Genomic DNA, 19,855 nt, shown 5'->3' with positions numbered 1-19,855 from the left:
GGGGGAGAGACTCAGGGTGGTGTGAGCGCTCCTGGTGTATGTGTGTGTGGCAGAGAAAGGGCTATGAGGAGCTGTAACGTGTGTGCAAATTGCATCCCCAACATGTGTGTTTGTGTTCCAGGAGGAGGAAGCAGAGTGTGTGTGTGTGTGTGCGCGCGTGTGCCCACATCCTTTCAGCTCGTGCACACCCACCCCCAACTCCACAAGCAGCCTCAGCGTGCACTGTGAGCCCCTCGCTCCCAAACCCAAGGCCCAGCCTCGCACAGATGCACACGGCGACACACGCTTCCTCCTCCCCGAACAGCCAGCTCCTCAGTCCCCAACAACACCGGCTGCCTCTAGGAGCTTGTGTTCGTGTTGAAAACGGGGAAGGGTGGGGGCAGGACGTGAACCATTTCACCAATGAAGCCGGTTCCCAGCCCTCCTCCGCACCCTCTCCCTCTCGGCGCCTTCCTCGCCCCTCCTCCCCTAGTCGCCACCGTCCAGTTCCCCACCCTGCACGCGTTCCCCCCGCAAAGCCGTCCTGCAGTCCCGCCAGCCTGCGCTCACTGGCAGGATGACCCCAGGAGAGAGGGTCCTGGAGACTGAGAGGGCAGAGACTGAGCGAGCCTCGGGCTGAGCCAGGGAGGCCGAGACTGAGGGGGGAGGAGGGAGGCCCGGGGGGGAGGGAGGGAGAAAGGGAAGGAGGGAGGAGGGCGGGCGAGCTGGAGCCGGCAGGCAGCGGGAGCCGGAGAGAGCCGCGTCGGGAGTGCAGTCTTCAAGGCAGTGCTGGGTGCAGCCCGAGGTAAGACGACCCCTGACCCGTCCCTTCGTCGCCTCCCCTTTCCACCCCCCAGCTGCCTCCTCTCCCCTTGACCAGCCCCTCCTCCCCAGCCACCTGCTGTTTCTGCCCTGGAGAGCCTGGAGGGGGACCGGAGGGAGGAGCCACCTGACCTTACCCCTTTACCCCAAAGGGCGAGAGACCCCGCTGGCCAGGGAACATCCCAGATCCCCCTCCTACCTTCCTCTGCTCTCTCCCTGTCCTTCACCTCCCTCTCTCTGTCCTTCACATCCTTCCTGCCTCCTTCCCTCTCTGACTCCCTATCTCTTTCTTCCTGAACCCACCAGCTGTGCCTGGGTGGAGGTGGGTGGGAAGGGGTCCGAGGCTGGAGTAGAGGACACTGGGGGCTGCTCTTGGCCAAGTCCCTCCACCTCCCTCTGGCTGGCCATTACCATGGCAACTAGGGTGTACTGGGCTCCGGAGGGAAGCCAAGGGTGGGGGTGGCAGGACTTCTTGGAGAAGGCAAGGGTCTGAGCTGTTTCCACGGGAAACAGACCCTTTCACTGCTGTGCCCCATTTTCACCCCACTTAGCCTAAAGCCATTACACCCTTCCTTACAGCCCCTCTCTGTTCAGGGTTTCACCTGATTCCCTCCTACCCCCTTCCCAGGGCTCACTGAAGCTCAGCATCACCCACTAAAACTGGGACCATCCTTCCTCCCATCAGAGGGAAACTGAGGCTCTGGGCCAGGGAGGAAAGAGGCCGTCTCCCCGTCGGAGTCGGCACCTTACTGAACATTTGGCTGTTCTTCTCAGCCCCCTAGCCCTGCTCCCTCCCTCCCTCCTCCAAAGCCTCCTCTCCAGGGGGTTTGAGCTTTTCCTGCTATTTTCAGATACTACCACTTTGCCCCCTCTTTCTCTTCTGCTCAAACTCTCCTCCTTCTCCCTAGTTCCCCCTCTTTCCATTTCTGGATGCTTCTGATGTCAGCGGTTTCCCCGCCTGCAGGTTCCCTAGCACCCCCTTCAGTCCCAGACTCCTTATTCCCATTTTCCCAGATCTGGGTAGCTGGAGGGTGATCAGTCAGGCTTGGGGAAGTAGGGGCTAAGCACCAAGACCCCCGCATCCAGCACACCAGCAGGTTGGGGAGAAAGGCTGTGATGTCACATCCCAGTTTACGTGAACCCTTAAGGGGAAACCAGTCATGTGTCTCCCATCAGTAGCTCTGAAGAGACATTTAGGGACAGGAAGATAGGGGTGGAGTAGTGCTGAGCAGGGGATGTTTGAAGAAGGAATCTGGGAGTTCCAGGGTGGAGGAGAAATGGCTACAGGAGACAGGGAGGTGGGAATACCCTCTTCCCTCGAGGTATGGAAGAGTGGGGCTCTCATCTGTGCTAGGTGTTTGGCTGTCTGATTTAAGGCAAAGGAATGTTCTGAATGACCCCCGGGGCCCTAGTAATCAGTCCTGCCTATAGTTTCAAGAACGTGGGCACAGGAGGCTGGAGAACAGCCTAGGCCCTACCTTTGCCCTCTCCCTCCCACATCTCATCTTTCCCTTGCAGCCTGTCCAGGGGGCTGAGCCCCACCCCCAAATCCCTGGGGCATCCAGAAGATTCCTGACTGGTCAAGAACCAGAGGAAAAAGAGACCTGGAAGTCCCAGCATGGGGACCAGAACCCCCCAGCCAGCCTCATAGTTGGGAAAGTAGCCAGCTTGCCTATCAATTGCAGGGATGCTTAAGGAAGGCCCCGCCCAGTATGAAAGCTGAGGACTGCCTCTGCTGACCCTCAATCTCCTCCCTTGCCCTCCACATCTGCCCTCGGCTGGGTCGATCATGCAATGCTGAGCACTGGGGTGGGCCTGGGGGTGGCCTGCCTGCCAACAGGGCAAGGATTGTGGGCACCATGGGCGTGTTTGTGAGTGGGGCTCCTGGGTGAGACCTAGCCCCCACCCCCACGGAGCTCAAGGGGGTGGGGGGCTGAGGATAGGATGGCTCGGGGCGGGGTGGGGGCAGAGGAGGCCTCCCTGCGCTCCAACGCACTGTCCTGGCTGGCCTGCGGGCTCCTGGCACTGCTGGCCAACGCCTGGATCATCCTCAGCATCTCGGCCAAGCAGCAGAAGCACAAGCCACTGGAGCTGCTGCTCTGCTTCCTAGCGGGCACACACATACTCATGGCAGCTGTGCCCCTTACCACCTTCGCGGTGGTGCAGCTACGGCGTCAGGCTTCCTCCGACTATGACTGGAACGAGAGCATCTGCAAGGTCTTCGTGTCCACCTACTACACCCTGGCCCTGGCCACCTGCTTCACGGTCGCCTCGCTCTCCTACCATCGCATGTGGATGGTGCGCTGGCCTGTCAACTACCGCCTCAGCAACGCCAAGAAGCAGGCGCTGCACGCCGTCATGGGCATCTGGATGGTCAGCTTCATCCTCTCCACGCTGCCCTCCATTGGCTGGCACAACAACGGCGAGCGCTACTATGCCCGCGGCTGCCAGTTCATTGTCTCCAAGATCGGCCTCGGCTTTGGCGTCTGCTTCAGCCTGTTGCTACTTGGGGGCATTGTCATGGGGCTGGTCTGCGTGGCCATCACCTTCTACCAGACACTGTGGGCCCGGCCCAGGAGGGCTCGGCAGGCCCGGAGAGTGGGGGGTGGTGGGGGTGCCAAAGCGGGTGGGCCAGGGGGCTTGGGTACCCGGCCAGCTTTTGAGGTGCCAGCCATTGTGGTGGAGGATGCCCGAGGGAAGCGGCGGTCCTCGCTGGATGGCTCAGAGTCTGCCAAGACGTCCCTGCAGGTCACCAACTTGGTCAGCGCCATCGTCTTTCTCTATGACTCACTCACAGGGGTGCCCATCTTGGTGAGATCGGGGTCCTCCCCACCTGTTCTCCCCAATATCCAGGCCCTAGCATCATCACCTGACCTCCAACTTCATCAGCCATACAGCAGCTCCGTCATCTCTCCTCCAGTTCCATCATCCATCTTCCTCTCCTCTGTCCATCCGGCACTCCATCTGTGGCCCCCATCTTTATCATCTGTCTTCCAGTTCCCACTACCCTGTCTCCTGCAGCTCCAGCACCTGCTTCAGCTCCCACTCCTCAGCTCCATCATCGTCCTTCAGTTTCGCTACCTGTCCTCCAGCTCCGTCATCCATCCTGCAGCCCCAAGGTTCAGCCGCAGACCTCTCATCCAGCTGCTGGGCTCCACGTTCCATTCTCCATCCCCTGGATGCCACATGGTCACTGAGCACTCCTGGGGGGAAACCCCATAGGGCTCACCCCACCAGCCCATCAAGTCCCTGTTCCTGGGTTCCTCCCTGTCTCCATGCTTCCACCTCTGTTCCTCTCCCTCCTGACCACAAGGCTGTGTCTCCAGCACTCTCCCCGACCTTCCTCTGAGTCAGCCCTTCCCTCTGTTCACTCCATCTCCACCTCCAGCTTCACCTCTGTTGGATCACAGGGATCAGGCATCACTTCCGGCGTCTTTCTCACCAGCCGCACTAGGATATGGGGGTCAGGTAGGCTCCTCGGCTCTGGCCCTGACCCAGCCCGTTCCCACCCTTCCCCAGGTGGTGAGCTTCTTCTCCCTCAAGTCGGACTCGGCGCCCCCCTGGATGGTGCTGGCTGTGCTGTGGTGCTCCATGGCACAGACGCTGCTGCTGCCCTCCTTCATCTGGTCCTGCGAGCGCTACCGCGCCGACGTGCGCACAGTGTGGGAGCAGTGCGTGGCCATCATGTCTGAGGAGGATGGCGATGACGGTCAGAGGAGGGACTGGGCTTTGGCTTTCCTGGACATCTGTCTATTCCCTTCTCAGCCGGAGGGTGGGCTGCCCTGGAGTGCCCCCTACTGGACAGAACCTGCGCCACCCTGGGCTCCCCTTTCCCTAAACCGGCACCCTGCTGTCACTGCTTCCTGCAGCACTCAGGGCTCCCTTCACTGGGCCTAGGCTCCCCTCCAGAAGCCCACACTGCCCAGCTCTGGCACTAAGGGGAAGCTGAGCTTCTTGAGAGAGGCCCCCAGCTCTAGGGACAGCTCTTGGGGGAGGGCAGGTAATTGTTTCAATAACTTCATCTGTATGTATGAAGCACTCCACTCAGGATTTAGCACTGAACTCTCACTGTCCTCTTGAAACATACAGGCTAATGGGAACTAAAGGGGTCTCTGGGAGCTTATAAAGGCAGTGGGGAGGGGGTAGGCGTTCCCTGCCTGTAACCTCTCTGCCCATTTTCTCTCCTAGATGGGGGCTGTGACGACTTTGCAGAGGGCCGAGTTTGCAAAGTTCGCTTTGATGCTAACGGAGCCACTGGACCTGGGAGCCGGGACCCCGCCGAGGTGAAGCTGCTGCCTGGAAGGCACATGCTCTTCCCCCCTCTTGAGAGAGTCCACTACTTACAGGTATGGAACTGGGGGATACATCTCCTACCCTTGGGACCCTTATCACTTTTCTCCAATGTCTGTTACGCACCCAATCCCCTTTTCCCTAGCCCTGGCTTTCAGGGCACCATAAGAGCTGGGTGAAAGAAAGCTATAGCAAGAGAGGCAGCCCTTCAGACCTCGTGGGGCTGTTTGACCACCAGAGCAAACGTTTTGAAGAAGGTTAAGAAGGTGGCACTGTCTTGCGGAGTCCCCACTTGGTTCCTGCCTCTGCCTCTGTCCCTGCAGCACCTCCAGGTCTTACCTGCTTCTCTTCCCAGGTCCCCCTATCCCGGCGTCTGTCCCATGATGAGACAAACATCTTCTCTACCCCTCGGGCACCAGGCTCCTTCCTGCACAAGTGGTCATCCTCTGATGACATCCGGGTCCTGCCAGCACAGAGCAGGGCCCTCGGGGGCCCTTCTGACTACCTGGGACAAAGACACAGGCTGGAAGATGAGGAGGATGAAGAGGAGGCTGAAGGTGGGGGGCTGGCCAGCCTTCGCCAATTCTTGGAAAGTGGGGTTCTGGGGTCAGGTGGGGGACCAGCACGGGGTCCTGGTTTCTTCCGGGAGGAGATCACCACCTTCATCGATGAGACACCTCTGCCTTCTCCGACTGCCTCGCCAGGGCACTCTCCTCGTCGGCCCCGGCCACTGGGCCTCTCACCCCGCCGACTCTCCCTTGGGTCCCCTGAGAGCAGAGCCATTGGACTTCCTTTGGGACTAAGTACAGGGAGACGCTGCTCCTTGACCGGGAGTGAAGAAAGCGCAAGGGTTTGGGGAGGATCCTGGGGCCCAGGCAACCCCATCTTTCCCCAGCTGACCCTGTGAGCCCAAGCGGGCCTGCTGAACTCAGGGGAGGAAGCCTGAGTAACACCTCATTCTGGCCCTGAGAGTAGGGCAGCTGCCTCCAGACTCTGGGGAGACGGGCGCTAGATCTGGGGCTCAGAAGGCCCTGCTCTCTCCCATCCAAGTGACCAGATGTCCTACTACCTTCCATCATCCCTAGCAAAATGTATTAAAGGCTGAAGTGTTGCCATGGAAACCTCAGTGTCCAGTGTACTGCGGTGGAAAGGGGCTTGGAGGGTGGAGCGGCTCACAGAGGACTCCACAGGGCAGGGGCAGCAGAGGCACAGAAGGACACATGGAGAAATGATCACATGCTCCGCCTAGCAGCCTCGCGCCGGGACAGGCTGGGAGGAGCAGATCCTGCTGGGGGCGGGGCTTGAGGACACACTGGACTTTGTTGGTTTAGGGTGTGAAGGATCTCGGTTCAGATTTGCTGAGGTGGTTTTAGAGCGTGGCCAGCACAGTGCCCAGCTCTCCTTCTAACCCCAAATCCATCCAGGGGCTCACTTTATGGGCAGGAAATGGCTCGGGGCTGACGTGGTGTCCCAGGCCTGGACACCCCCTCCCTGTTGCATTTTAAAGCTCTTTCTCCAAAGGAGTGCAGGGGTGGATGAGTGTGTGTGGGGGGAGAAGGGGAGGCGGCTTCCACGCTCCTTCTCCTGGACCCAGAAGCGTGTCTGTGGAGGGAACACAGCCCCAGTAGTTACCCCCAGGCCTCAGGGGCTGGCGTCACCGCTGGTACTCCATGGATGCCCAGGCCTGCTCCAGTTCCCGCCTTTTGCCCTACTCCTCCGCCCAGTTTCTCCCTGTCATTCCACACTAGACCAGCTTTCTCCACTCAGCACTCCTCTCTCTCCATCTCTCACATGGGCCTCTCCCACCGTCGGGTCTCAGCCCCCCCCCACACTCCCTCGGCCTCCCTCCTTCCTTCTCCCTTCCTCTCCCTCCGCCTCTCCTTCCTTTCATTCCCTCCCCCTTCTCCCCTTTCCTCTCCCTCCCTCTCGTCTCCCGCATTTCCCCTCGGCGGCTCCGACACCATGCTCCGGCTCCTCCGGCCGCTGCTGCTACTGCTGCTGCTGCTTCCCCCGGGGTCCCCCGAGCCCCCCGGCCTGGCCCAGCTGTCCCCAGGGGCGCCCCCGCAGGCCCCGGACTTGCTCTACGCGGACGGGCTGCGCGCCTACGCGGCCGGGGCTTGGGCGCCCGCCGTGGCGCTGCTGCGGGAGGCGCTGCGGAGCCAGGCGGCGCTGGGCCGGGCGCGGCTGGACTGCGGGGCGAGCTGCGCGGCCGAGCCGGGCGCTGCGCTCCCCGCCGTGCTTCTCGGCGCCCCGGAGCCCGACTCCGGGCCGGAACCCACGCAGGGTTCCTGGGAGCAACAGCTCCTCCGTGCCGCGCTCCGCCGCGCAGACTGCCTGACCCAGTGCGCGGCGCGGAGGCTGGGCCCCGGGGGCGCGGCGCGGCTTCGCGTGGTGAGAGCGCTTCGGGACGCTTTCCGCCGTCGGGAGCCCTACAACTACCTGCAGAGGGCCTACTACCAGGTGGGGGCCGCGCCGGGCGCTCCGAGGGTCCCAGCGCTCACCACCACTCTGCCCTACTTTGCGCTGCCCGGGAGTGGGCGGAATGCTGCTGCCCGGGCCCCGGGCGGGGCGGGGGCGCGTACCGCGGGCCTCTGCCTTACAGCAGGCTAAGCGACCGCGAGGACCTGCTGAGATCGCAGAGGAGCAGCCGAGGGGAGTTCGAGCAGAGTGGGAATGGGGCGGGGAGGGGGGAGGCGTGAGGCGGGACGGGAGCAGATCGAAGAGGGAGGGACCGGGCCGCCTCTCCCGGGGTGAAACCGGCCGTCGGACGGGGGGGGGGGGGGGGGGGGGGGGGTGTCGGGGGTGCTGGTGAGTATGAACCTTTACTTGGGGCTGTAGGGAGCCTCGGAAAGGAAGGAGCAGAGGGAGGCAAGGTTGGGGGTCCCCGAGGCCGGACCTCTGCGGGCGGGCAGGGGACGCTGCCGCTACTGGTACCGCAGCAGCTGCCTACGTGGCTGGGAAAGCGGGGCGCCGGTTGCACTCACCTCAGCCCAGGGTCCTAGAGACCTGCGGGTTTGCCTAGTCGCGCAGGTCTCTCCCACTTCCCCACCCCACTTAAGCCATCACTTCCACCTGGTCTCCCAAACTGAGGTCCTGAAGTCCCGAGGCCCATGTCCCACCCAACTCCAACGTCTTCAGACCCCCTTTCCTTCGGTGCCAGCCTTCTGAGAGTCCCAACGTTCTGCCTTCTAGGGGGTCTGCAGTTTGGGAGGTGGGCGGTGCTGATTGGCCAGTCTACCATGAGGTTCTTGGGTGCCCAGAGTGTGTATCTGGGGTAGGATGGGGCGGCTGGCCAGAGGGCAGAGGTCTGACCCCCGTCCCAGGGCTCTGATGCCCTCCTCCCTCTGCCTCCTCAGTTGAAGAAGCTGGATCTGGCAGCGGCAGCAGCACATACCTTCTTTGTAGCAAACCCCATGCACCTGCAGATGCGGGAGGACATGGCTAAGTACAGACGAATGTCAGGGGTTCAGCCCCAGAGCTTCCGGGACCTGGAGACGCCCCCGCACTGGGTGAGATCCCCAGCACTATGTCAGTCTTGCCCCCAGCCTTTTCCTGGCTGGATACTCAGGCCTCACCAAACTGCGGCCCTGTGTGGCTTGAGCATCCAGAGATGGGGTAATGATCCTCAGCGACTCTAGGCGGGGAGTCCTTCTCCAGGACTTTGCTTCCTTCCTGGATGATCACTGGAGTCTGATGTTCCAATATCATGATTCTGAGGCCCACCCTTATTCTTCCCCACGGTGAAGGGGGACATGGAATCCTTGCCCCAAATGAGGCCAACGCTCCCAGTCTCCTTTGGCAACTCCCTGGATCTCAAGTGACTGACTGTTCGCTTCCCCAACAGGCAGTCTATGACACCAGCCTGGAGCTACTGGGGCGCCAGGAAGCAGGACTGGCACTGCCCAGGCTAGAGGAGGCCCTTCAGGGGAGCCTGGCCCAGATGGAGAGCTGCCGTGCTGACTGCGAGGGGCCTGAGGAGCAGCAGGGGGCTGAGGAAGAGGAGGAGGATGGGGCTGGGAGCCAGGGGGGCCTCTATGAAGCCATTGCAGGTAAGGGGCTGGGAGTGTGTCGGAGGTGGGTTGGTGCCAAGAGAACGGCAGGCACAAGCTGAATGGCTCATGGTGTCCTTTGCAGGACACTGGGTTCGTGTCCTGCAGTGCCGGCAGCGCTGTGTGGAGGAGACGGCCACACGCCCTGGTCGAAGCTTCCCGGTCCCAGACTTCCTTCCCAGCCAGCTGAGGCGGCTGCATGAGGCCCATGCTCAGGGTCAGTTGGGGAAGGGTGGAAACAGGGAGCAAAGATTTGCCTCTGTTGCTGTCCTGAGCTCCATCTCTCTATCCCTCCCATCTGTCTCTGCATTTGTAGTTTCACTGTCAGGGCTCCATGGGAATCATCACTTCACAAGGACTCTAATTTACTCTCCTTTGGCGCCTGTGACAAGCTCAGGAGATGAGCTTCCTTCTGCCTTGCTGCTTCTCACCTTCCTTTATTTCCCCCCCTTCCTCTTCTTTGAACTCTCCAGCTAAGGTATGTTTGAAAAAAGCAGCAGCTGAACTTGTCTGCCAGTGGGAGGGGGGCTTGTGGAGTTGGCTGGTTGGCCTCCGGAGACCACCTTCTCCAGCACTGCCTCTGCCCAAGGATCAATGCGCTCTAAGTCTTCATCCCCCTACCCCTGACCTTGTCCCTCCCTCTCCAGTGGGCAATCTGTCCCAGGCTATAGAAAATGTCCTGAGCGTCCTGCTCTTCTACCCGGAGGATGAGGCTGCCAAGGGGGCTCTGAACCAGTACCAGGCCCAATTGGGAGAGCCGAGACCTGGCCTTGGACCCAGAGAGGTAACCCCCTCTCCACACTTAACCAGGAGGTAGCCCCAAATCAAATAAATAGACCCAAGAAGTCACCTGGGCCCCTGTCCCCCGCTGGCCTCTTACCCAAGCACTCTCGTCACCCAAAGGACCCCAAGTCCAGCATCTGACTTTCGTCCCCACTCCCTGCTCCCCACAACAGCCTGGAGTTCTGATTTCAGCCCCCAGCCCCGTCTCTCTTGCCTTTACCTCACTCCTGCCTGCCCCCAGCCCCCGAGCTCATGCACACACACATACCCCCCCACACACTACACACACAGCCACTCCATACAGCCTTTCCAGTTTGAGCCCAGACACTCTGAAGCTGCTGAGGGGGAACGTTGAACAAAGGAACCAGGGGGCATGGTGCCAGTTTCAAAGAGCATGGAGCATGCAGGCAGTGCCCGAGAGCCTGGGCTTTCCTGCTGTCCAGCCCCTCTTCACTGCTCTCATCTCACCCTCAGGACATCCAGCGCTTCATCCTCCGATCCTTGGGGGAAAAGAGGCAGCTCTATTATGCCATGGAGCATCTGGGGACCAGCTTCAAGGATCCTGTGAGTCGCTCCACTTCTGTCCTATCCCACCATTCCGCGCTCCCCGGAGGGATGGCCTTCGGTTTGCAGCAGTGTTTCCCATTTTCCCACCAAGCCATGAGGCTTGGAGAAGAGTCTGCCATCCCAATTTTACAGGGACGGAGGCAGCGTGCCTGTAGTTAAGGGCGGCTTTGCGGTCACGCAGGCCTAAGTGGCAGTCCTCCTCTGCCCCAAACTTCTCTGAACCTCAACTTGCCTCTGCCTCAATTTCCTTACCTGTAAGTTGGAGTAATCGCATCTATTTCACAGGGCTGTTGAAACCACATCATTTGATAACAAAATACAGAAAGCTCTGTTACTGCTGCTTTGATTTCTCCTCTTGAAGTTATGAGAGGAACCTGAGGGGCAGAGGCTGTCTATGGCTAGGACTAGAGCATAAAGCAGCCGTTCTCAGCCTTCCTGGCACTACTGATATTTTGATCTGACATTTTGGATAATTCTTTGTTGGGGCTGAGGGCAGGGCCTGTCCTATGACTTGAGGGTGTTCAATAGCTTCCCTGGTCTCTATCCAGTAGAGATCAATAGCACACTGACAGCCCGAGTCATGACAATCAATAACGTTTCTGACTCTGCCTAATGATCCCTGGGGAGCAGAAGCGTCCTGGTTGAGAACCCCTGGTTAAATGTGAGAACTCTGAAGCTAGTTTATTTTTATTTCTATTTTTGGAGACAGAGTCTTGCTCTGCCGCCCAGGCTGGAGGATAATGGTGCGATCTCTGCTCACTGCAACCTCTGCCTCCCGGGTTCACACGATTCTCTCTGCCTCAGCCTCTATAGTAGCTAGGATTACAGGTGCCTGCCACCACGCCTGGCTAATTTTTGTATTTTTAGTAGAGACAGGGTTTCACCATGTTGGACAGGCTGGTCTCGAACTCCTGACCTAAGGTGATCCACCTGCCTTGGCCTCCTAAAGTGCTGAGATTACAGGTGTGAGCCACCATGCCCGGCCTGAAGCTAGTTTAAAACCTAACTCTGACCAGGCATGGTGGCTCATGCCTGTAATCCAGCACTTTGGAAGGCCGAGGTGGGTGGATTATGAGGTCAGGCCAAGATGATGGCCAAGCCTGGCCAAGATGATGAAACCCTGTCTCTACTAAAAATACAAAAATTAGCCGGGTGTACTGGCAGGCACCTGTAATCCCAGCTACTCGGGAAGCTGAGGCAGGGAATTGCTCGAACCCGGGAGGTGGAGGTTTCAGTGAGTTGAGATCGCGTCACCGCACTCCAGCCTGGGCAACAGAGTGAGACTCCGTCTCAAAAACAAAACAAACAAACAAAACACCTAACTCTGCTTTGGGAGGCTGAGGCAGGCAGATCATGAGCTCAGGAGTATGAGACCAGCCTGGTCAACATAGTGAAACTCTACTAAAAATACAAAAAATTAACCAGGCGTGGTGGCAGGTGCCTGTAGTCTCAGCTACTCAGGAGGCTGAAGCAGGAGAATCGCTTGAACCCGGGAGGCGGAGGTTGCAGTGAGCCAAGATTGTACCATTGCACTCCAGCCTGGGCAACAGACTGAGATTCTGTCTCAAAACAAAAAAACAGAACAAAAAAAACCCCTAATTCTATCACTTGTAGCTGTGTGATCTTGAGCATGTTACTTTACTTCTCTGTGTCTCAGGGCCCTCAATTACAAAATGAGCACTTTAATATTGTCTGTTTCGTGAGACTGTTGTGAACTTTAAAGGTTAAATTCCATTTCCATGAATAAAGCTCTTAGAATAGCATCTAGCAAATAGTAAGTGCTATCTGAGTTGTAGTTGTACTCGTTACAGAGTTTGGTCCACTGCCCAGGGCTCTTTGCATTGAGTCCAGGGCTTTTCCTACCTCCATCTTCCCCTCTGGAAATAGGAGGACCTTAATGAGGTATTTCAGCTCTAATATCAGGGATTCCAGGGGCTGAGCTTGGTAGGTGATGATGCTTTTCTGGACTACCACAGGACCCCTGGACCCCTGAAGCTCTCATCCCTGAGGCACTTAGAGAAAAGCTCAGGTAAGAGATGCCCTGTGGTGGGAGGGGCTTGGCCCGAGCTGGGAGGTCAGGTCTGGGCTGTCCTGTGCACCCACTGAGCACATCTCTCACCCCTGAGAGAGGATCAAGAGAAGAGGCCTTGGGACCATGAGCCCCCGAAGCCAAAGCCCTTGACCTACTGGAAGGGTGAGTTCCTGGGAGGGAGGAGGCAGGAGCCTCGAGGGTCTGGGTGCTGCCAGCTACTGGTCTGCCTGCCCTTAGGGGATCCTCAGCCACCTCTGCTCTGTCTTTTCCCGGGCAGATGTCCTTCTCCTGGAGGGTGTGACCTTGACCCAGGATTCCAGGCAGCTGAATGGGTCGGAGCGTGCGGTGTTGGATGGGCTGCTCACCCCAGCTGAGTGTGGGGTGCTGCTGCAGCTGTCCAAGGTAGGAAGACCTGCAAGTTCAGCAACTCGTTCAAGAGCCTTGGGTACAGCCTGTTCTCTTGGTCTTGGCCTGTCTCCCTCATTCTGCCTGTCATGATTATCCATCCGGGGCTGCGCTTCCCACTGCCTCTCAGCTGCGGATAAGTTCCTTCTTATCTCAATTTAGCTGACATGGGGTGGATGTTCTTTACAAATGAATTTTGCTAGAAATTGATAGGAAGAACAACAACAACAAAAACCCAAAGCATCAAAATGGATGAGTGAGCAGGTAAGGACAGCTTGATAAGCCAAGAGCTTAGTTATTGGCTTGGCTGATGGCTCAGCAGACACACAGGCTTTTCTTCCCCTTCTTCTAGTTTGGGTTGGATGACTCATACTCACCAGGTGGAGGCGACCATTTTTTTTTTTTCTTTCTGAGACGGAGTTTCTCTCTTGTTGCCCAGGCTGCAGTGCAATGGCACGATCTCGGCTCACCACAACCTCCACCTCCCGAGTTCAAGCGATTCTCCTGCTTCCGCCTCCCAATTAGCTGGGATTACAGGCATGCGCCTGTCTAATTTTGTATTTTTAGTAGAGACGGGGTTTCTCCATGTTGGTCAGGCTGGTCTCGAACTCCTGACCTCAGGTGATCCACCTGCCTCGGCCTCCCAAAGTGCTGGGATTACTGGCGTGAGCCACTGTGCCCAGCCAAGGCTACCATTTTATGAAGCCTCAACCCTTATATTAGGTTAGTACTCATTCAATAACATACTCATTGAGTAGCTACTGTATACTAGAAACTGCTAGGCTCTAGGGAGAGGAAGTTGAACGTAGACTCTGCCCATTGGGAGCTCACGTGTAGAGGTGGAAACAGACAAGGAGATACATAATATAAGCAGATGGTAAGTTTGGTAAAAGAAGTATATACTCATCCAAACAGAGAGCTGAAATGCACAGCTACAGAAGTCTTACTGAGGAGATGGTGGTGAGCTCAGTCTTAAGGACGAGTTAACCAGGTGATGGGGGTGGAATCAGTCTAAGAGGGAGAAGAACAAGGTGCATTCTGGGAACTGCAGTCAGGCACAGGGGTGAGGGCAGGGTCAGCTCCAATAGTCATTACCTGTGTGATCTTGGGCAATTTATTTTAACATCTCTGAGCCTAGGTTGCTCATCTATAAGATGGGGATAATAATAGTGTTTGTGTCATAGGGTGGTTGTGAGGATTAAATGAGCTAGCATATGATAAAGCTCTTAGAACACAGAATCATCACTGGCCAGGTGCGGTGTCTTATGCCTGTAATCCCAGCACTTTGGGAGGCCAAGGCGGATGGATCACTTGAGGTCAGGAGTTCAAAACCAGCCTGGCCAACATGATGAAACCCCATCTCTACTAAAAGTACAAAAAAATTAGTTGGGCATGGTGATGGGCGCCTGTAGTCCCAGCTACTCAGCAGGCTGAGGCAGGAGAATTGCTTGAACCCAGAAGGCAGAGGTTATGGTGAGCCGAGATCCCGCCACTGCACTCCAGCCTGGGCGACAAGAGCGAAACTCAGTCTCAAAAGATAAAATTTTTAAAAATAATTTCAGAAAAAAGAAGAATGCAGAATCATTGGGCTGTATGTTACCAAGAGGCAGTACAGGGGGAGAGGGAGAGAGCCAAGACATGAATGCCCAGGGGCAGTGAGGGTCTTCTGTGCCCTCCCAAGGAGTCTGGACTTTATTTGTGTATGGTAGACATCTATTGAAGGATTTTAGGAGGGGTTGACTTTCGCATTCCTGCAGAACCTCCAAGTGCAGGGTCCAGAGTCACCTCCTGCAAAATCGGTAGGTCCCCCTAGTGGCAGTGTGTAGAATGCAGGGGGAGAGAATACGGAAAGCCGGGTGATTGAGGAGTGCTTCTGTTGTAATCCACTTCTGTAATCCCAGCACTTTGGGAAGCTGAGGTGGGTGGATGGCTTGAACTCAGGAGTTTCAGACCAGCCTGAGCAACTTGGTAAAACCCGTCTCTACAAAAAGTACAGAAAATTAGCTGGGCCTACACACTTGTAATTCCACCTGCTTGGGAGGCTGAGGTGGGAAGATCTCTGGAGCCCGGGAGGTGGAGATTGCAGTGAGCTATGATTGTACCACTGCACTCCAGCCTGGGCAACAGAGCAACATCCTGTCTCAAAAGCAAACAAACAGGTGGGCGCGATGGCTCACACCTGTAATCCCACACTTTGTGAAGCTGAGGCAGGCAGATCACCTGTGATCGGGAGTTTACGACCAGCTTGACCAACGTGGAGAAACCCCATCTCTACTAAAATTACAAAATTAGCCAGGCATGGTGGCACATGCCTGTAATCCCAGCTACTCGGGGGCTGAGGCATGAGAATCGCTTGAACCTGGGAGGAGGTGGAGGTTGCAGTGAGCCGAGATCGAGATCTCGCCATTGCACTCCAGCCTGGGCAACAAGAGTCAAACTCCACCTCAAAACAAGCAAACAAACAAACAAAAACACTTTAGATGGCTTGGGTGACTAGGTGGTGTCTCAGAAGTGAGATTTATATGCAGAGGTAGTTAGAGAGTGGTGCTTAAACAGATTCAAAAAGTGGACAAAAAATGGGTGTCACTCTGCTCAGATATGCTTTACGTAGTAGGAAAAAAAAAAAAGAAAAAAAAATGGGTGTCAGAAAAGTGAATGATTCCAGTGTAGACATCCAAACATTAGGAGACGCCCAGGTAGTAAGAGCAGTCGCATAGGTGACTGGGTAATTGTGACTCAGTATCAAGGAGTGGTGGAGACACCGAGTCCACAGCTTCTCCGAGAGAATGTCAGGTGGGAAGAGGTCAGAGAGGGATCGCCCGCTGATGCTGTCTCCCTGCCACCAGTCAGCTTTCTGCTGGGAACTGGCCTAACTGTGGAGCTTCCTGTCAGGGTCCTGTTTCCAGAGACTCCTCTATTCTTGGCTCATCAGGGATTAATGATCAAGCCCTTCCTGCCTAGTTCCCAGCTCTGCCCCACTTTCCCAGCTGTCCCTCCCCTCTCAGAGGCCCCCTTACTGCTGGAGGGAGCTCTCCTCAATTCTGTCCACAGTCCCCTTGGTAATCGGGATTCCAACCTGTACCAGCGAGGGACAGTCGGGCAGCCATGGTGACGGGCACGCTCTGAGAAAGGGCAGCAGCTCAGGAAGAGGAGCCACAACAGAACTGTGGAAACATCTGGCTTCTTCTGGAGAGCGGGAGGGCGGGACGGAGGGTCTTGCGGGCCCGCCACTGTGCGGGGTCTGCGACTGTGAGGGGTCGGGGGAGTCACTCCAGGTAAACTCCTCCCGATTTAGGATGCAGCTGGGGCTGGAGCCAGGTCTGGCTATCGTGGTCGCCGCTCCCCTCACACCCCCCATGAACGCTTCGAGGGGCTCACAGTGCTTAAGGCTGCACAGGTGAGAGGAGGCACCCGGGGCCCGTCTGATGCCCAGACCTGGAGGAGAGGCTGTGCAGGAAGCCGGGCCCCAGGGACGCAGTGAGGTTTCTTGGGACTGAGACTACCTGAGTCCTACCCCAGAGTGGAGAAAAGGGATGTTCTGAGAGCTGGGGCCCGGCTTGTTGGCCTGGAGAGATAGAGGGAGCAGTTTGGGCTGATGGACAGAGCTGGATGCTGAGACTCCAAACCCACCGGTGGAGAGCAGCGGAGATTGGGTGGGAGTGAGGGCCGAGACCACCCTCCCATTGCCTTCCTCCGTGTCTGCCCTGCCTTTCGCCGCCTGCAGCTGGCCCGGTCTGGGACGGTAGGCAGTCAGGGTGCTAAGCTGCTTCTGGAGGTGAGCGAGCGGGTGCGGACCTTGACCCAGGCCTACTTCTCCCCGGAACGGCCCCTGCATCTGTCCTTCACCCACCTGGTGTGCCGAAGTGCCATAGAAGGTATGACACAGACCCCCACTGCTCCTCTCCAACCTCAGGCCCTGCCCCCAGGACACTGCCAAGAGCCCCAGGGTGGATGTGCATGGCATGAGCCCACAGGGTGGCAGATGGGCACAGGGACACAGAGGTACCCCCAGACCCCTTTGTGTCCTAGGAGAGCAAGAGCAGCGCATGGACTTGAGTCACCCAGTGCACGCAGACAACTGTGTCCTGGACCCCGACACCGGAGAGTGCTGGCGGGAGCCCCCAGCCTACACCTATCGGGACTACAGGTGGGCATCTCCTCTAGGGGTCAGGCAGGTGGGCAGACAAAGGTCTGGGCCTGGGTTGGGGTCTCACTGCCTGTTGCCTTCTTCCTTCCCCAGTGGACTCCTCTACCTCAACGATGACTTCCAGGGTGGGGACCTGTTCTTCACGGAGCCCAACGCCCTCACTGTCACGGTGCGTGGATTGGGGGGTGTGACGGTGTGACAGAGGACCCAGGTGTGGGGTCAGGATTCAAAACAGAAGGCTCCAGAGGCAAATGCAGGGAAATGGCCTGGGCTTTTAACCCTTTTACTTCCCTGCCTCCCCAGCCCTCCTGGTGCTGCCTCCGAAGCTAGGTCTCTAAGTGGCCCCACCCACCCTGCCTTCAGTGTTGACTCACCTCCTGGAGAAGGGTGAATGAAGCACAGCCTGCAGGTGCCTCCAGGACTCCATGGCCCCATTCTAGGGATTTGGGGAACTTGAAATAGTCCTTCCTCCTAGCAGCGAGATGAGCACAGTGGCTGGCAGCATAGATACCAGGGCCACCTCGACTGGGGCTCCGAGTCTTAACCTTTCTGAAGCTTAGTTTCCTAAATTGGGGTGATAATAACAGTACCTGATTTAAAGGGTCATTGTTGGAAGTAATTTAGGTAATGTACCTAAAAGAACAAAGCAGCGCCTGGTAATAATAAGCAAATAATGAGTGCTAGTTGGGAAATTTCTAGATACCAGGGGCTAGGACTGGGTAGGAGGAGAGGGGCGGTGACTTTTCATCTGGGCATGGGGTATGAAAATGCCTCCGAGATCCTATCCCCTTCTACGTAAAGTCTGGTACTGGATGCACACCCCCAGATTGCCTCACACCACGGGTTTAAAGGGCAGGGTGGGGGAAATCAGGGTACCGGGGATCAGGAACCAACAGGAGACCCTCCGTGGAGACCCCTTTTTCCTTTGGTTCCCAACTTCTCTCGCCTCAATCTGGCGTTTTTGCTCTGCAAATTGAAGCTGATTTCTCATTTGCCCCGAGTTAGTCCCTCAATTAAGGAGTGGAAAGTGATAGCAACAGAGCCGACCCTCTCTGTGCCCCTGTCCCCGTCCTGCTCTAGGGAGTGAGGGCCAAGTTCTCTGAGAGAGCCAGTCCCTGGAGCTGAACCTGCCCTCATCCCCCCAGGCTCGGGTGCGTCCTCGCTGTGGACGCCTTGTAGCCTTCAGCTCCGGTGGGGAGAATCCCCACGGGGTGTGGGCCGTGACTCGGGGACGGCGCTGTGCCCTGGCACTGTGGCACACGTGGGCACCTGAGCACAGGGAGCAGGTAAGGAGTGGCGTAGGAGGGGAGGTGGTTCTCCTGGTGCGTGAGGGGTGGGCAGGCAGCCACTGAGAAGGCTCACGGTTGGTGAGGGGCAGGGGCTGAGCTGGCCCAGGGAAGGTGGGTGCAGGGAACTGGCCATGCTCTCCTCCCCAACCCCAGGAGTGGCTAGAAGCCAAAGAGCTACTGCAAGAGTCAGAGGGGGAGGAGGAAGAAGAGGAAGAGGAAGAAATGCCCAGCAAAGACCGTTCCCCAGAACCCCCTAGCCGCAGGCACCAGGGGGTCCGAGACAAGGCTGGAAAGCCACCTCGGGCTCGGGAGGAGCTGTGAGAGGCTGAGCCAGCCCCTTGAGGATGTGGCCACTTGACTTGTGGAAGGCCATCTTGATGCCAGGACCCACAGGAAGCCCCCGTGTGACATCAGGAGCAGAACAGCAAGTGCTCTGTCCCTGCCCCCCCACCATCTTGGGGACCCACAAGGGCCTAGACTCAGAGGACAATGCACAGGCTAACCTGGAGCTCACCAGGCCTGGGGAGTCGGGACTGGCCCCAGCTGCGGGACCTGCAGCCCTGGACAGATGGGGGACACTGTGCCTCCCTGAACGGAAATGGCAGGGGAAGAGGCTGATGCTTTCAATGAAGAGGATGGTGGGGTTGGGAGTATAACCCTGCTCCTCTCCCAGACTGTGCAATAAAGGTTGTGAAGATCCCTCAGCCAGGGGCCAGTCGAGTGTATCACAGATTCTGTAATGGCTGGAGGTGGGGGTGGCTCTGGCTGGCCTGGGAGGAGACAGGTATCTTTGGGCCTCCCACAGGCGGGGCCCCTGGAGCCTGTGATTTGTCAGGGAAATCTCAGCCACCTGCTCCCCTCATGCAAATGACCCAAGCCCCTGACAGCTGCTCCTTAGGCCTCCAAGTCTAAGCCCTGTCTTCCCTCTCTGAGCTTTGCTGAGACTTAGGGCAGCCTGACCTCTCTGACTCCTGTTTTCAAAGCCTCATGAGGCCAAGGAGGGGGCCAGACCCCAGCCTGGGAGCAGGGCACCGGGCTTCCTTCCACTTGAAATCCTTTGTCCACCCACAGCAGGGGCAGACCTGTCCATCCTTCTCTGTGGGTCCCTGTACCTTTCTCCCCCCACAGGATCAGACCCAGAGGCAGCTGGTTGGGGTTTGTCGAGGAGAAGGATTATCCAGATCAGTCCTTTCTAATCTCAGCTCCTGCCTGCACCCTCCCATACCAAACCTTCCTCCCCAGCACCCTGCGCTAAGGAGCACAATTTGAGGTATTGACGATGGGGCCATCTATCACCCTATATCCCGCCTCCTGGTCGGGTTGCTACGTGGACCCTGACTGCCAAGATCATCACCGTGGATGGGGGCCTGGGGCTGGCGGTGGGGGGCACTGGAGCTGTAGTTGCTTCTGCTCCTTTGTACCCCTCCAAAACCCCAACCCTTAATCCTCACAGCTTTACTCTAATCCCATGAGGCCTGATGCTCTTATCTCT

At 57.7% G+C, this 19,855-nt stretch overlaps 2 protein-coding genes across 2 annotated transcripts; both read left to right on the top strand.

Moving 5' to 3' along the window:
- Positions 1-237: 237 nt before the first annotated feature.
- Positions 238-6,212, top strand: GPR162 (G protein-coupled receptor 162). Its single transcript, XM_017517030.2, has 5 exons — positions 238-784; positions 2,320-3,612; positions 4,321-4,510; positions 4,990-5,147; positions 5,447-6,212. The coding sequence occupies exons 2-5, from the start codon at positions 2,746-2,748 to the stop codon at positions 5,996-5,998; spliced, it is 1,767 nt and encodes a 588-aa protein (XP_017372519.1). The 5' UTR covers positions 238-784; positions 2,320-2,745; the 3' UTR covers positions 5,999-6,212.
- A 652-nt stretch (positions 6,213-6,864) lies between these two features.
- Positions 6,865-19,067, top strand: P3H3 (prolyl 3-hydroxylase 3). The gene is made up of 15 exons (XM_017517028.2): positions 6,865-7,551; positions 8,448-8,600; positions 8,936-9,140; positions 9,226-9,357; positions 9,788-9,924; positions 10,398-10,487; positions 12,467-12,519; positions 12,617-12,684; positions 12,800-12,924; positions 16,223-16,324; positions 16,652-16,802; positions 16,957-17,074; positions 17,168-17,243; positions 18,220-18,360; positions 18,517-19,067. Exons 1-15 carry the CDS (start codon positions 6,883-6,885, stop codon positions 18,682-18,684), a joined length of 2,388 nt encoding a protein of 795 aa, XP_017372517.2. The 5' UTR covers positions 6,865-6,882; the 3' UTR covers positions 18,685-19,067.
- Positions 19,068-19,855: the final 788 nt, after the last annotated feature.

Source organism: Cebus imitator, unplaced genomic scaffold (assembly GCF_001604975.1).
Source record: "Cebus imitator isolate Cc_AM_T3 unplaced genomic scaffold, Cebus_imitator-1.0 Scaffold614, whole genome shotgun sequence".
In the NCBI taxonomy this organism is placed as follows: domain Eukaryota; kingdom Metazoa; phylum Chordata; class Mammalia; order Primates; family Cebidae; genus Cebus; species Cebus imitator.
Note: the sequence above shows the minus strand (reverse complement) of the source record. Positions and strands in the feature narration are given on the sequence as shown.

What these genes read in the sequence shown, in the direction of transcription:
- GPR162 (XM_017517030.2), top strand. Translation starts at nt 2,746, where the DNA reads ATGGCTCGGGGCGGGGTGGGGGCAGAGGAGGCCTCCCTGCGCTCCAAC. An exon ending in TCACAGGGGTGCCCATCTTG is followed by an intron (nt 3,613 to 4,320) that starts GTGAGATCGGGG and finishes ACCCTTCCCCAG; the next exon opens with GTGGTGAGCTTCTTCTCCCT. An exon ending in AGAGAGTCCACTACTTACAG is followed by an intron (nt 5,148 to 5,446) that starts GTATGGAACTGG and finishes TTCTCTTCCCAG; the next exon opens with GTCCCCCTATCCCGGCGTCT.
- P3H3 (XM_017517028.2), top strand. Translation starts at nt 6,883, where the DNA reads ATGGGCCTCTCCCACCGTCGGGTCTCAGCCCCCCCCCACACTCCCTCG. An exon ending in CTGGCCTTGGACCCAGAGAG is followed by an intron (nt 9,925 to 10,397) that starts GTAACCCCCTCT and finishes TCTCACCCTCAG; the next exon opens with GACATCCAGCGCTTCATCCT. An exon ending in CCAACGCCCTCACTGTCACG is followed by an intron (nt 17,244 to 18,219) that starts GTGCGTGGATTG and finishes TCATCCCCCCAG; the next exon opens with GCTCGGGTGCGTCCTCGCTG.